The sequence below is a fragment of the Seriola aureovittata genome, chromosome 15 (genome assembly GCF_021018895.1).
Source record: "Seriola aureovittata isolate HTS-2021-v1 ecotype China chromosome 15, ASM2101889v1, whole genome shotgun sequence".
NCBI lineage: Eukaryota > Metazoa > Chordata > Actinopteri > Carangiformes > Carangidae > Seriola > Seriola aureovittata.
In genome coordinates this window covers 17532557-17550163 of record NC_079378.1, presented here as the reverse complement: position 1 = coordinate 17550163, position 17607 = coordinate 17532557, and the positions used below count along the sequence as shown (strand labels likewise).

The 17607-nt window shown below is 36.1% G+C and overlaps 2 protein-coding genes across 2 annotated transcripts; both read right to left on the bottom strand.

The window, feature by feature from the left end:
* Window positions 1-2651: 2651 nt before the first annotated feature.
* LOC130182806 (odorant receptor 131-2-like) lies at window positions 2652-3581 on the bottom strand. The gene has a single exon (XM_056397956.1). The coding sequence runs from the start codon at window positions 3579-3581 to the stop codon at window positions 2652-2654; it is 930 nt and encodes a 309-aa protein (XP_056253931.1).
* A 4746-nt stretch (window positions 3582-8327) lies between these two features.
* ppme1 (protein phosphatase methylesterase 1) lies at window positions 8328-14433 on the bottom strand. The gene is made up of 14 exons (XM_056398445.1): window positions 13956-14433; window positions 12835-12926; window positions 12505-12599; window positions 12315-12372; window positions 11891-11942; window positions 11375-11529; window positions 11065-11155; window positions 10073-10138; window positions 9865-9991; window positions 9623-9752; window positions 9440-9484; window positions 9253-9317; window positions 9018-9085; window positions 8328-8698 (listed from the first exon to the last, which is right to left on the bottom strand). Exons 1-14 carry the CDS (start codon window positions 14039-14041, stop codon window positions 8695-8697), a joined length of 1134 nt encoding a protein of 377 aa, XP_056254420.1. The 5' UTR covers window positions 14042-14433; the 3' UTR covers window positions 8328-8694.
* Window positions 14434-17607: the final 3174 nt, after the last annotated feature.

Here is a 17607-nt window from a genome sequence, read left to right as displayed (position 1 = left end):
TAATGCATTTAGATGGACAAAATAAAAGAAACACAGCAGATGTTCTTTCATCTGTTTCTTCGGCTGTGGTGTAATTGTACATTTATTCCAAAAGGACATGATACACATTGCTTAAACATGTTATTAGAAAAAGTCTTTGGGCTTTTCCCTCAGATCACATCTCAGTTAATTAGGAAACACGGAGATCAACTGTGTCATTTGGTCAGAAATAATTCTCTGTTCTGGATGCACTCCTTGTGAACACAGTACCCTATATAGAAACACCACAAGGTGGAAAGAGTGATACATAACCAGTGTGACCAAAACTAAAACTGATGCTGTGTTCATGAAACTAGCCATTATCAAACCAAAACCACACAATCCCTTTTCTTGGGTGAGGACGTGAAAGCCGCTCTCTGTCGCCAGGTACTTTCTCTGGAATGTTTTTCAACCCTTCAAGTGCTCTTTCGTGAAGGCCAGAGAGATATTGAGAGGGCTTCAGGATTGTGGCGGAGTAAAGATCGGTTAAATTAGTCCACCTCCCGCTCAGACGCTTCTTTTATTCTGTGGGTCTGCACGTCCCTCCGTGTTTACCCACATAAATTGGACTCTCTCTGTGCTCTGTCTCTATCCTTTCTCCAACACAAGTGCTCATCTGGATTGTTAGAAAAGGAGGGGACAGGAATTTTATCAATAATATTATCAGCTCCTGCTAACATCTCTGTTTTTCATAAGCTCAAAGAAGTCTGTTCATGTGGGGTATCAGCCACTTACATACTACAGAGTAAAATGAAAATACTGCAGTTGGAGCCACAGTGTGTACTGTAGCTGTATTTACAAAGCAAAGGTGACATCTGCTGGCTAAAAGGATGAACTCTTTCCATGCAGATTTAGACTTTACCTGATACATTTTACATATTTTAAAATGTGTCTCTGAACATCTTAACATCACCCTCATGTCAGTGTCACCATTGGCTATAACCTCATGATGAATGATAAGCCCATCAGTATGAAACAGGTTACATATTAAATGTTTACAATATATAAGGATATTGAATTCCTGAGGGATTTGAATCAGCTAAACATTATGAGACAAACACTTTAAAAACAGTGACTTATCTTATTTCACATCATCTGGTCTACTCCACTGATATTTGTTATTTGAAAATATATACTTGATAGATATAAAAATCTTCAATTGCTTCTCCTGAAACTTCACCATCTGGTGGTCTTTTGAAGGAACTGTGAAACCAATATTTAATACTTTAATTTTATACTCTTTATATTAAATGTTCTGTGTGTAAATCTGTTTTGGCAAATTAGTGCCGTAGTGTCTTGTCATTACAGAATGTGTTGCTCTTAATTATCACAACAACAGAGGGATAATAGAAATAATTCGCTAAAGTAGGATACTGTTATCTATTTTGTTTTATGACAACTGATAACAACATGTTACATAGTGTTCGTTGTTTCCTACATAGATACTGAATGCATGACTTTGAATACAGATATGTACCGTATCTACTCTTCACAGAGTTTTCATGATTTTTCATTATTCACCTTGAAAACACACAAAAAAAATCAAAATTCTGTCATTAAAGTTTTATTACAGAAGCAAAGAGATATTATTATTATTATTATTGATAATAAAGTTAGATAGGACTTTTACAAAATAGCAGTTACAAAATGTTTTACAATTAATGATAAAAATGCATAAAACTCAACAATGAAATAATAATAGTAATAAAAAAACAATATAGTAAACATTACTTTTTACATTTACTTCTAAAGTTGAAACATTAATAATCCTCCTCTGTCAGTTAAAGATTTCTGAAATTTTTATTACAAACTGTTTGTTGTAAGATGCTGAAAGTTATGAGAAACATATTTTTGTGTTTATTTTCCTTAGAGCTATCACTGATATTACTTAACAAACAAGACCATACATCAATAAAACCAAGTAATTGCATGTATAAAAAAAAGAAAGAAATTGTGGCTTAAAACAACCCTTTAGTAAACCATACACTTCCAAAACCATATTCAATGGCTCTGGCTCATTACATGATTTGACTCCTTATTACAAAAAACATAAATATGTTTATAATTATCATAAATTGTACAAATAAATGATGGAGAATGATTATGATTTTGTGAAACTGTCAAGATATTTGACACAAAATTTTTATAATTTCGGTGGATTATCAACATATGCTTAATAATTGTCTTTTATTTACACAACACAGAGTTCACCAAAAAAGCTGTATTAAGGGTGAACCTTGTATACAATATGTAATTTTGTACACAAATGAGAAGACGTGATTGAAAAGCTGCTGCACTTCTCAAATCAGTAAAATCTGGGTCAATCCTTCATCACAATGATACATATGAGGGATGATTTAAGACATTATTTCTCAGAATTCATAACTCTATATTGTTGTGACTAAATGTGCTAATCAATAATCAGTATCATCTGCGATCATCTGAAAGAAACAGACAAAAAATAGTAATGATTTAAAACATTTAAAATTTTTACCACAATCTGATTTGTCTTACACTTGGTCATGTATTAAATGACACAAATAATGAAAGTTGCTGACTGCAAATATAAATTTGCATTTCTACTGAACATGAATGTGCAAGAAAAAAAAATAACACAATGACTTTATCTGAAATTAAGTCATAGTAACTGGCCTCACAGTGGTTCTGAAGCCAAAGGTAAAATAGTACTTGAAGACGTGTCTGAAGGTGTGATCTCTGAGGCCATATATGAGTGGGCTCAAACACTTAGGGAAAATGATGAGACTTAAAAAGAGGGCATACTGAATATGAATGGCCATGGCAGGATTTATGTTCCACATACCATATGTGTTAATCATATTAAACATAGTAGAAGTGAGACACATGCACAACTGAAACAGATGCAACAGCACTGTCCTGTGGGCCTTACTGGCATTACGGATATGAGAAGAGGCTGTCTTCACAGTAATCATGATAGCAATGTATGTATATATGATTATCATGCTCACCAATAGAAAATGCATAATGGTGAAGGCCCTGTTTAAAGTTGTATAAATCTGGAGGCGGAAGATATTGTTCCTGGTGCAGAACCTTGACACAGTGAAGCTTGTTTTCTCGATACTGACAAACAAGAAAAGCTGGGTGAACGATTCTAAAGAGGCCACCGTCCACATAACAGCGATGGCCATGCCTGTCGTCCTAGTAGTGGTAATATCAGCATGCCTCAGTGGAAAACAAATGGCAACATACCTCTCCAAAGACATGACAGCGAGGTTAAGAGGTGACATTTTAACAGTGATGGCTGCAAGCATTGTGACAATAATACAAACATAACTGATCATTCTGACCATGGTCACAGCAAAGATGTACAGCAACATGGTGACTAGAAGCTGCAGAGAGTCAGTGAAGAGCAAATGACCAAACAGGATGTAGCGAGAGGACTCCAGTAAGAGAGGCTTTCTCAGCAGGGCAAACAGCATGACTCCATTTACATACAGGAAGAATAGACATGGCAGCATAGACAGCAAAGCTTTGACAGGAGTCTGGTATGACACCGTCTGGGTTACCTCTCTTGTGTCATTCATGATCACAGCTTCATGCAGTGTCTGTAAAGGCATAGCATCCACAAACACATCAGACAGACCTTAATCAACATTATGAACAGTCCTGAATGGTGAAGCTTGTTTAGGATTATTAATTGAAGAAATATCCTAAGTTGGCACAATGGCCTGAATCAAAGCCACAATATTCAGGAGTTAAAAATACTAAGAAATAGTAACATACAACAATGAGTATCAGTATCACAATAAACTAACTACTTCAGTACTATATCAAATATATGAAGTAAAAGGCATAATAAATACATTTACTGTTTGTTTGAGACATATTACTTACATGCCACCGGTTTGGTCTGACTCCAGTTGACAATGAATCTTGGTGGACAAATCTGAGAAGTGAATCAGGCTGCAGCTGATCATTTACTTTTTATAAGTAATCTTGACATCATCATATGAGTCAGTTTAACAACCAGTCAAAGCTCTGCATTGGTTATTCTCTCTTTGAAGGAGTAGCCTACGAATTTGAGAAGTTCTGTGTTAAAGCAGAGAATGTTTACTGTAAATAGTTTATGATATAAAAAGGGTCTGAGAAGATGGGGGTACAGTACTTAATGACAGGCAGATGTTAGACAAAGGTATTCATTGTTTTAGTCATCAGAGCTACCTGAGAAGCTTAGAGCCTGTCACTATAGTAAACAATAAATTAAATGTAGTTGTAAACTAATTTGTGTGGCCCATTTATCCTACCTTTAGTCGTTGTGTATGCCACATTCACAAGAGGAGGCCATTGTGATATTCTCCACTAAGTAGATGTTTTTCCTCACATGGCACTGATATGCAGAAAACATATGCTAATGCTTCTAAAGTAAGCATGTAAACCTGCAAACACACAGTTTGCAGTTTAGCATGGGTATAGTTGGCTGTGCTAACATTTAGCATGTTAGTGTAACACACTCAAAGTAGAGCTGAGGCTGACAGGAGTTTTCTCATTAGGTATGCTGTCATAAACTCAAGTACTGGGCAAATTCAGTTCAGTTTTTAAGCTGTTGGTAGAGCTAGATGAAGCCTCACCAGCGTTATATAGTTTCATCCTCTGGAGACCCTGAATGTATGTGTCAAATTTCATGTAATCCACGCTGTTGAGATACAGTATTTCACTAATATGTTTGACAGTGATGGTCATTGTTCTAGTAAAATGGCAGCTGTACCTGAGACAACTTGTGCAGACAAACCCATATCTTTTTTCTCCTTCATTCTGACTGTTAGGTATTTCAGCACCACAGCACCTTGGACAGCTCCTACATGTTCATGAGAATGGAGGTGTGTGATTAATAGTGATTGACAAGTAAAAAAAAAAAGATAGATTTGTCATTATTTCCTCCAAGAAAAATAATTTAAAAACAATTCAATGTAAGTAAGTGCTACTGTGGTGTTGCTACTATCTTGTCCACTAAATCCTGTATTTCTCAGCTTCAAGTTCATCTAGTGTTCGTCAGGGTTGGTTGAAAATGTGTATAAACCACAGAATATTGTTCATTCATTATGTTAACTGGTCGAGACTACCCTGGACCAATACCATGTATCAAGGACCTCATCCTGAACTACTAGGGGAACTTCAAGCTCATCAAGCTGAGCGCAGGCACTCTTTATCCAAGTCTGGCATTTGGCAGTCTCCAGTGGGGCCTTTATGGATGACCTTGCTGTCACTATTTCATCAATGCCTGGTGGTAGGTGGATTTTCCTGGACCTGTAAAAGCTCACCTCCTTGGTAGAGATGAGTTTCAAACCTGGCAAATCTATGGCCATGGTGTTGAAGAGGGGAATAGTTGTGGACAAGTTTCATTTCTTATTGGAGGCTGGAAGGCTTGCTGTGAGCTTATTGAAGTGGGGTATAGAGGCTAAGGTCTGCACTCTATTTGTCATCACTGGGGCTGTAGAAACTAAAGCCATCAAGTCCACCATGTAGGCTGCAAAGAGGGCCTCTTCATGGCTTTGGTTCAGGAGCAGTGGTCCATGGACCAATACTGCTGGGACACAAGCCAGGGTCTGATTAAACTCGAGCAAGGGTGTATGATGCTGAAAGACCCAAAAGACCTTATGGCCTATGGAAACATCACTGAGAATGTGCCCCAGTGCATCCTGGGGTGTAACTTTGAATGATAATTAGGCCCAAAATGACGTAACCAAAAAAACCTCTGTCCCTGTTCAGAACTGTTCACATATCACAAAATGATCTCAGCAGCGTTAACTCTTTGGAGGACAGTCATTACAGATGATTAATAATTCAAATGTTTATATTTTGTAGCATACTGTATTTCTGAGCTGATCCATGGAGGGACAATTAACACCTGCATATCATTCCCTAGAGTTCACCAGGAACATGATGAAAAACATGTCACATATGTCATAAAGTAGAAAACTGTGACTTTTTCCACTTCTTTTTCTGCTGGATCCTGTTTTGTTAACCAACTGCAGGAGACCATGTCTTGTTTCCCTTCTTTAGGATGCTCTGAAGCACAAATTTTTAAAAGAAATGCTTAATACATCTTACCACTGTTGTTTCAAAGTTGTGTATGAAGCTACAATTCTGAAAAAATAGATGATGTATACAGTATATTAATATTGACGCACTCACTTTAAATATAATATTAAATCAAGGAGTGCATTACATTTTCAGAAATAAAAAATATATGTATAGAATATATGTATTGTAAAGAAAAGTAAAATCAAATCCCGGTGTTTAAAAATAAGGCCAAGCTGAAAGGCAATGTATCTGCATATCAAATCTAACATAATAGTAATAATGATGGTACTAACGATGCTTGTTATATTTTCTTTAATTTTTTGTTAAATTCTACAATGATGTTGATGACTCTCCATCAGGCCACTGATATTTGTTTAAAATCATGTACTGGATGAAAAAATCTTTAAAGGATTCTTATAGAAAATTTAATTACACTGAAACTTTACTACATGGTAAGGTCTTTTAAAATAAATTCTCTGTACTAAATATGGAATTGTATATTTTTTTACTCTTTATATACTGTGTGTGCATGTAAATCTGTTTTGGTCAATTAGTGCCGTATTGTCTTGTCATTACAGAATCTGTTTGTGATAATATCAAAACTGGAGAGATTATATTAATTATACACTAAAATAGGAAACTGTGTTTATTTTCCTTAATGACAACTGACAACATGCTATATAGTGCTCTTCATAAAATTCCCTATTTAATACATGACTTCACATACATAGTGAATGTACCCTAGATCTAGTTTTGACTGAATTTTCTGGATTTTTCATTATTCACCTTGAAAACACAAAAAGCCAAAATTCTTATACACTGACACTTTTACAGTAGTTAAAACTACAGGTTAAAACTTGGAAAAATAATTAAAAAAATAATTCAGTGTTAGTATTCAAAACTACATGAACTTCAGGTCAGTCACCTCTGGGAAAACAACTCAGACTAGCACTATCCCTGGCTTGCAACCCTGGGTCACCTGAATGGGGTGTATGATGTTGAAAGACTCGAAATACCCAATGACATATGGAAACATCACAGAGTAAGGCCAAAATGATGCAAACAAAAAACCTCTGTCCCTGTTCAGAACTGAACATGTCAGCATTGTTTATAGACTCATATCAGAGAATGATCACAGCAGTGTCAGCTGTTTGGGGGACAGTCATTACGGTTAGATAATCTAAATGTTCATATTGCACATCAATGCAACATATTTCTGAGTGTGCTCAGAGTGCTGCTGATGCTCTGAATAAAGACCCTTTAAAAGAAAAGCTTAATCCATTTTACTAATGTTGTTTCAAAGTTGTGCATGAAGCTACAATTCTGAAAAAATACAGTATGTAAAATATTTCACATGCAAAAATACATGAGATTTTCATCAGTTGACATGAGAAGTGAAATAAGGAGGAAAGTCGGGTTTACATCAACATCATCATTATCATTATAAAAATTCCTCTTTTTATGAAGAACAGAACAGAAAAGTAATTTTCTCCACCAGTTTGACCAAACTGAATTTTAGTACAATCTTTACTTTGCTAATACAAATTTTACAAATAGCTGCAATATGAATGAGAATGGAACATTTTCAGTAATGAAATAAAGCCCCAATATCATAAATTGGGATAAGAAAAAAAAAATGTATTCATAAGTGTGTTGCCAAAATTTTTTTAGCAAAAACGTCTAAACAAGTATCAGTATCTAACAGTGGAGGGAAGAGTAGGGTGGAGTGAATTTAGATAGAGACATTTAGATTAAGAGATGCCTACATTCATAACATCAGTCAAGAGATTTGAAATTGAGTCAAGAAAGCTAAACCTCGATCTAACAATCTGATTCTGACCTTCAAGCCTGAACCATCGATGCAGCACAAAAAGCAGTCACTGTCTATTCATGTGGACAAAACTGTAATAATCTATGGTCACGTCGAGTGAGATCCATGCCTTGAATGTAAGCTAGGCTTCATCTCTTGCTTTGGAAATAAAAGATTTGCTGTCTCAACACATTTTGAAATTTCATTGTGTAACTTGGAGATTCAAAGTGTGTATTATACATTTGTGTCTGGGAAATGTGAATTTCATCATAAGTGTAAAGAGAAACTAGAAAACTAGAATAGACACTCATTTTTGATTTCTTCTTGCATTTGTCACTTGCTATCTTGCTACATGGTGTCATGTTAAGTAAAGTCCCAGATTTAAAATGATCACGATGTCTTTTTGATACACAGAGCAAATATACAAGCACGGGGAACATTTGTATGCTGTATCCATCTTTAATTGTTTGAATTCAAACACATATTAACAATGATGCATTCACTCAAATTATAACATTAAAACAAGGAGAGCATTACAGTTCCAGAAATAATAAAAAAAATATAATATTGTAAAGGAAAAATACAATCAAATCCCAGTGTTTGAAAATAAAAATAAGGCAAAGCTGAAAGGCAAAGTATCTACATAACCAAAGCAATAATAATAATAATAATAATAATAATAATAATAATAATAATAATGGTTGTTATATTTTCATTAATTTTCTGTTTAATTGTACGATGATGTTGATGACTCTTGAAACATTTCTTTCATGGCTGCTGGCTATATTCAAACTGAAAACTGGAGATTAGCTGTAGAAAAACAAAGTAAAGACAATGGATTAAAAGAAGAGAATTTAGACTCTACATCTCCACTATTGCAACTACGACCTAATTTCTTTAGACAAAACAATTTAATTTAATTTATAAATTCCAAAGACCAAAGAATGCAAACTGCAGTTCTATGTTCTGTCCTTTTTACTTTGATTTTGTCCAATATTTCACTGTATTTTATATTAAATACACAAAAAAATATTTCAAATGAGATTTATTAAAATCAATAAACTGCTTGAAAATGTAAAAAAAAAAATCTTGTTAGATGTGCACATTCTTTGGTAGGAGGTTCACTTACCACAGATATCCTTCCTTAAACTCAGTGAATTTGTGCCGGACCATAAATGTTGCTAGAGCATCTGCTACCTAACAACAGACAACAGAGGACTAGGGTTAAAAAAAATACCAACAAACTGATCTTGATTAAATGGACAAAGAACCATTGAAGCCAATAAAAGAAAAACATAATCTGAACCAAACCATCATATGCTAATACATAAAGCACAGTATATGTTCAGGTAAATACTATTTACTTTTTCAGGTGCATCCTCATGGACAGCATGACCACACTGGGGGAGGACTTGCATCTGAAATTTCCCTGTGGACAAACAGTAAGATCATGGATATGATTGAAGTTTGTGTGCTGTATTCTACAGTGTATGACGTAACATGAATGAAAACTGGAACCTCAGGATAAAATCTCCATGGGTCCCTCTTTACCTTGCATCTGTCCAATAGTAAGATCTTTGTCAAGCCTGTCGACTCCTGTACAATGGAACACGTCGGGAGTGAAATTGTGCAGTCAGTGGCAACATAACAACTTTACTGTATTCATCAAGACATCCAATCAAAATTAGTTTTATGTATGAAGTACCAAATAATAATCTAAGTGAGAGATCTAACCTGCAAGCAGAAGCAGTTTTGGCACAGGGCAGGTGAGAAAGAGAGCAGACAGGCCTCTGAACCAGCCATCCCAGTACTTTTCTGTCTTTGACAGCTGCACTCGCCAGGTGAAGATACTTTCCTTTGTCATCTGTATTGGGAAATTCAACCTTATTAGGTACTTTTCAACCTCAATCCACCACACAGACATATATGTTACACATGTCAAATATAGGGTCAGAGAGAGAGAGAGAGAACAGAACCTCTTGATCATCTTCCTTCATTCTTTTCTTGTTGGATTCTTCTTCCACTTCTTCATCCTCTTCCTCTTCTATTATACCTTCACCAATGCTATTAGAGACACCTGGGCTGCTGGTGGATTCCTCACATCTGTGGATGTCAGAGTAGTGGTGAATAAAACTTGCAAACCCATGCAGCACCTAATGTGGAAATGAGAAAGAGCAAACATACTTTTTCACTTGGCCTCCCATTGAGACCCGTGCTGACTCTATGTTTCGGATCTGGCCACTCTTCACACTGACAGCAAAGGAAAAGAACAATTTTAGGCACAAGAAGCAGTACTGCTAAAAAGGATAATACTCTAAAAGAAATTTTACTTAAGTAGAAGTAAAATTACTAATGTATTCAGATAAAAGTAGTAAGTCAGTTAAAATGTGTCCATATATATTATATAATGTGTCCACAGACTTTATGTAGCAATATTAAGCTACAACAATCAAAAGGTGCCACGTCTTGTAGAATTAACAGCAGAATAAAGCAGCAGCAACGTAAGTCACAGCTGAAGGCTCCACCGTCAGTATTTTAACATTTGGCCAGACCCAGAATGCACTTGTTGGTTGCAACATGGTAGGTTTGTTTGATTGACCACTTGCTGTGGTTGCTGGGCTAGTGCATCTTCTCTGCTGTAGCTGCTGATTAGTCCCTTTTCATTTGTTGCATTTTCACATGTTAAACATAACTTCATCATGTGCCTGGTTTTTACTCTGTAATGATTTCAGCACTATACCGTATGTAGCAAGTTAAAACCCTTGATTTAAAAAATAATAATACTGAAGTACAAATTAAATCACAGGTTTTTAAAAATACTCCAAAAAGTAGAAGTATACAAAAAAACCCAACTATGTTACACTAATGAGAGTAAATGTAACTCGTTACTTCCACCCCTGGAAGCAGACCAAGCTTAAGCTTGATCCAAATTAAGAACGGAGGCTCTTCAAAGTAAAGCCAGGGTTTCTGCCAGTGTATTGTGAGCCTGACCTGCGACCCATTGGGCCTACAACTAGAAACCCTAAAAGCTGTTCCAGTGAAAACAAAATACAAATTCTTTCAGTGAGGCTCTTATTGGTTATAGTAGATAATGTTTGACAGTTTGCTAACATTCATGAAATAGCAGAAGAATATAATTTGATCTGATCATACTCATCAAACGGTTTCAGGTTTACCTCCATTCAATGGCATTCTCCAGAGATTTAAACGTCTTTGGTCGACTTCTGAGGAAATTCTGCATACTGTTCAAAGCATCCATTGCTGTACCTGAATGCAAGTAACAAATACATTAGTGGTCAATATAACGAATAATTCTGTACTGAGCTCATTAATTAGATTTTATTTCATTATGAATATTTATCGTATAAATTTACTGCTAATTTAAAGTAGTAGTAAAAATCAACATGCTATTTGGTTCTACTAAGCACCATAAAGTGATAAATATCTATCTATGATGTTCCTATTTGAGAAAGTACAAGCACTTACCTTCTACAACGTCAATAACACAGAGGCCGAGCAGGGATGGTATATGATTGGCAGTGGCTGTGTGAACTGCGATGGCCCCACCCATGCTATGTCCAATAATCATGATCGGAGGAGGGTTCTCTCCATAGAGCACCTCCACCATTTTGCCAATGTCCCTTTTGAAAGAAATAAACAAGGATAGCCTGTTAATGTTGCTACATTTCTATCGTATGCATCAGTGAGTCTGAAGATAAAATCTGAAACAACAAAACTAATTATTAAACCATGAAAGGAGAATCATGTGACATATAATCATTTTTCTTTTAAAGCATAAAAGGGACAGTCAAACTCCCAAATATAAACCACAGGAACCCACCAAAAGTTGGACCAAACTGACGCCTGACTACATACTCCTTTAACTACTTTTTGTTCTCCAAGCTTGCAGGATTATTACACTCTCTGGTTTCCCAAATTTTTTTGTGATGCAAAGTTTAGAGTGTGAATGGGTCACACACAGTGCCTGCACACACAACTTACTTGGCCATTGTATCTGCAGAGAGATCCTCAGGATTTTTCACTTTGGTGTCACCTGCAGATGAAGACAGAGGAGCAAATGTCACCTAAGCTGTTAAAAACTCAAAAGTTAAAAATGAAAAAAAAGTGACTTTAATCACTCTACATCATTGCAGTATTAGAGAAAAACTAGAGTGAGTGTTGAGGATATCACATTATGACATAATGCGAATAATAAGCCAAATGTATTAGAATGGTTATCATGGATTTCCCTTTTTTAAAACATTGCAATTAATTTGCAAGTGATGTCTATGTTTTTGCAAATCATTATTAAAAGAGGATTGATAATACTATCGGACCAAAGTGACAAAACTATATCAAGATCTCCATTTCCCAAACTGTGAATATAAAGTTACTAATAGTTTGTCCTGCGACTCTCTATATTTACCATGAGCTCGAAGGTCCATAGCCACCACCCTGCAGTCGATCCTGCTGCATATGACAGCCTACAAAGAAAAACATTCACATCAAACATTGCGCAGCAAAAATGCAGCTTCATGAATATTCCACACTGTATTGGTCTCTGTTTTATCAGAGTAAAGAGGTTACAGAGCCTCTGTAATTGTTATTATGCTCACAGTGAACACTGCCCAGGAAAGTGCAGAGTGGCCTCCTCCATGGAGCAGGAGCAGCACAGGACCATGTGAACCACTGCAGTAAATTCTGAATATGTTCAAGGTAGTCAAGGAAATATATACCAGGGCTGAGAAAGAGTCACAGTAGATACTGTTTAATGGAGAACAAACATTATCTGTAAAAATCTTTAAATCTTTTATGCTTTATACCTCATTGGAATAAAGAATGAATTGGTCTAGTATGATATGAACACTGCAGGTGCCACACCCAGAATTTCAACAATTCACACTCAATTTTCTGTAAACACATATGAGTACAAATCAAGGATATGTCTTTGCCATTCTCATTTTCCACCTCAACATCTTCCATGGTTTCAAAGTACTGACTCCAGGGCAGGGGGGAGAAATCTCTCTTCCGTCCAGGTCTGTATTAAAAACAAAACAAGCAAAATGTAAACCAATCTCATATTGCAGCAGGATTAATAAAATACATGGTCGTTTCTAATATCTTTTTGGTGGTCAAATTTCACAACTTTAAAGATTGAAAATCGCCTGTACACAGACCACAGATTATGATAAGACAGGGATATTCAAAGGTAATGTAAGCAACAAACTGTGAAATTCAATACAATGTTATACAGCAAGACCAAATCATATGCCACATCTTCACTGACTGTTTCATTCAGTATCATCCCATCTCAAATCATTATGCTTTTACCTCAAATAAAAACACTCAACCCTATACAAGCTGTTTTGTTTTAATGCCCCGGCTGCTGACTATTTAACTGACCGGAAACTAGATCGATAACTTTTTCAAGGGTACTTTTTTAGGGTTTGCGTGTTGGTTTAGTTTCACAAACACTCCAAAGAGCTTGGATACTGTTTCCACCAAACCCCAAAATATACGATGTGGGAACATCGCTACCAAAAGCACAAACTTATTTATACAACTGCTGTAACACGGTGATGTAAACAAGCAATAACAAGTCCTGACCTTCACTACACAAGCTGTCTAAATGGAAAATGAAGGTGCCTGAAACTCTGCAACAGAATCTCTCAAGGAATAAAATCTGGTTTAGTTATATTGACATTACCATCTTCAGACACTACTTACAGTGTATTGTCATGAATGGACACTGTCCACCCTGACACATCCCAGCTAATAAATAATGCCAGATTGAACTCGTGCCTGACACATTTGTAAGATGCGTATATGCCAAGAAAGGTCATATTATAGAGCATATTATCATCTACCACCGATCATTTAAACTCTGGCAGCAATAGCTAATTTAGCCTAAGCTAACACCATCAGCACAGTTTAAGCTAACTGTAAGGATACGAGTCCAGTCCCTGTCTTTATAAATAAAGAGTAGCCGGTGTGATGGTGGGTTATATTGAATGTAGCTTTAGGAAGCCGACACAACTGACAGCATGTTATTAAGATGGTCACTCACCCCATTTTCATCTTGGAGCTGGATTGGAAACCACCTGCCATGGGAGGTCTGGAAGCTAACAGGTTCAAATGCAACTGTTTCTCCATATTGTTGAAAGCGGGGTCGGTCTCTGTCAGGGACTGTTAAATGCGACCTTCCCTCTCTTTCACAGCATATGATTTTCCTGTGACACCTGCACCGACGCTAGTCAGGCATAGAACAAATATCAGCTCACGCTAACTACGTTTGCCCGACAAGCTAACGACTAGCGTTAGTCCTCAGTCCTGCTCGTGCTGCTGCTGCTGAGATTATTATTTTGGGCCCGTCTCTTCTTCTTTACTTTACTTTCCCTCTAGTTTAAAATAGGCCTTTTAAATCATTACTGCCATCTACTGACCACAACATCGCCTACAATATATCTGAAGTTTGAAAACAATAGATTGTATGTAAAAGGTTTACAAGGTTTAATGTTGTGGATCCTTAATTGTAGTTTTGTTCGTTGTTGTACATTTGAAGGATCGTTAATGTAATCATTGTTTTTCAAGAAAGATTTTGTGTAATCATTCACGCATTCAATCATTTAGTGTAAATTAAATAGGTTTCTTTCTTTCTTTCTTTCTTTCTTTCTTTCTTTCTTTCTTTCTTCTTTCTTTCTTTCTTTCTTTCTTTCTTTCTTTCTTTCTTTCTTTCTTTCTTTCTTATTCCTTTAATCATGTGACCCCCCCCCCCTCAGATTCATCTTGGGTTGTCCTGACCTCCATTTGGGGGCCATCACTGACATCAATGATAATACCTGCAAAATGCAACATTTACCAAACATTTTGTGTTGTTTTTACCAGCTCTTAACTTTGTTGAAATCTGACACTGGTTTCAATAGTGAATAGTGATCATGGGAGAATTTAAGGTCTCTGCACTATGTGGCCTATATCAGGAAATTTTGGAGTTGAAGTTCCCAACATCACACTGTCCATCTGGTTAATTTTTCAATAGATGCTATAATTTTCCACATTCCTATAAATCAATGAAATGACTACAGGACAGCAACAAAGTTAAATCCTCTATCTTATAATACTCAAGAACACAGGGCGGCAGCAGTGCACGCTATTCACTTTACCCATGTAACTGAGACTGAATTCACTTAAAGGGGCGCTACATCAATTTACCACATGAAGTCCAGTTTATTCATCATGGTTAGTCCCACTCATCCTCTCTGTGTGAAAACTGTGAAAACTGTGAAAAAAAATGAATTATGTCTTCTGCAGCTCTGAAGGAGCCTGGTCAAGACTGAGAGTAACCCTAATGATGTCATAGTGATGTCATCAGTTTTATCTCAGCTTGCATTTTCAGGCAACAAATTTATGACAGAAGGCCTGCATTACAAACCAGGGTTGTGGAGTTTGAAAGATGTGGGTGTTTACCAGGAAGAGGGGGACTAATAAAAGACACTACCGAGTTGCATCATAGGAAATGTAGGTATTAGAGCTAGACCAATACAATGGGCAGAAAGTCAGGATGTCCAGCCTCTAATACATTGAGCTCAATACATTTTTTTTTCTTTGACTCTCACAAGTCCCCCAACTTTATTGGACTGCAATCTAACCATTGAAGACCTAAACAAAACAATTACAGTTTAAGTGTTGAGCAGAAAAGTGTGTTTGCTGCTGTTGACCTGGTATCCAATAATAGTTATTTAATAATTAATAATGATGATATGAAGAGAAAAAAAAAAACTTACTCATTTGATTGTGAGAGGCACAAGAGAGGACAGGAAGAGGTGACAGTGGTTAAACATAGCTGCTCATATACAATTTTCCCTTAAAAACTGTGACAAACATGCCTTCAAAACCTAATGGTGGTGACTCAGGTGATAATCATCTTGTTCAATCAGAACACTAGAAACAAGGTGGTGGTCAAAATGTTGGGTGTACCCCCTGTAAACTGGGTCAATCAAATCAAAACAATAATCACACTATATGTGGATTGTGAGACAATGTCTTCCTGGGTGCAGACATGTGAAAGGCCCTTTTTGTAGTTGTTTTTTTGTCTCTTTGTGGTTATTTTGCCAACCATGCTATGAACAGAAAAAATATTCCGTACATACAGACAATCAAAAGCTATTTAAAGGGACATGTTTTGTCTCCGTAGATCAGGATATCCTCCCCTCCCAACTGAGTGATTATTTCCAATGTTGCCATCAAGATACACATTAGGAAAATTATCTACTTATAATAATTAATATGTATTTTCTAGTAAAAGAATTTTAGCTCAAATCCAGTCTTTCTATCCAAATCCTGAGCAGATGACTTTATAGTTACTGTATGGTCAACAGAGCACACACACAGTATATTAATTTGTGGAGCATGTGGCCTGTACTACATGGACCTCATCAGAAGGCAGACCTTGCCTGATTGGTTGGTTGGAAAAACATTTAATGGACTGGTGCTTTAGGGCAGTTAGAGGCTATTGGCTGGGATGCATTAGGGGCTGAGAGGATGCTTTCTCCCTGTGCTCTTTTTAGGTTTTTTTTTAATTTAGTTGACATTTATTTTTTTTAATTTATTTTTCAGTGTTTATATTTAATCTTTTTTTTTTAATCATTTCTGTGTTTTATTTCTTTTTTATGACTATATATTATAATATATGATAATAACATTTTATTATGATTTAGTTTGGGTATATATTCACTGAGTTTAATGCGCTTATATATTGCTTGTCTCTTGGTGTAGCCTTATTTTATAGGCCCATTTATGTCCTCAGCCAGCTATATCCTTATGCTCATCCTGTTTTGACCATTCTGACATACTGGATGTATTTCAGACTCTGCTACTTGCTGTTGTATGGTAAACACATGACCAGCCAAATTACAAACAACTGAGTCATTCCTGGTATGTGGGTTCATTTGTTGTCCCAGTGAAATACAGTATCTCTTCATGTATGTCAAAAATGAATTCCAAAAACTTATGACAAGCAAGGCCATAAAAGCTTGAGTCAGGCACAAATGGCTCAGATTTGATATTTAAATTTTTTTTCCCCAAAAAATCAATCAACAAAATAAAAAAAATAAAATCTCAGTATGAAAGTTGCTTTGTTTTCCTTCCTCTCTTACCAAATAATTAGTTAAGACAGTGGTTCACAAAGGCATGGTGGGTTATACAGCTGTACTGTGCTCTACTAACCTTCAGGTGACGCAGTGGCTGACTTTATTTATAACATAATAGTCTTTATTTATAGTGTAATGGAGATTAGCTGATACGAGGTTCGTGGTATTGAAAGTGCAGGAGAGCACAGTGGTGACAAGGGGCTGCCGGCTCAGTTCAGGTCACTGCAGACTGGTTGAAGCTGGTCCAGTGAGTTGTTTACTGGTCTGTCTGCTTGCTAAAAGGTTAATCACGCTGTGTTCTGAAGAAGCTGTTTTTAGCATTGGTCAAAGAAAGCACTTGGTGAAAGCAGCCTCTCTTTTTTTTTTTCAGAAAATGCACAAATCTAAACTTTTAATTGCAGCAGAAACAGAATTTAAATGTATTATTGCCTTTAATCTCTTCAACACCAGTAACACATATACACTGTGAGCAGTTTGATATATATGATATGATATATATATCACCAAATATCACCAAAATATTTACATGTGATTAAATTATTATCAAATATTAAAAGATGAAATGGACACACT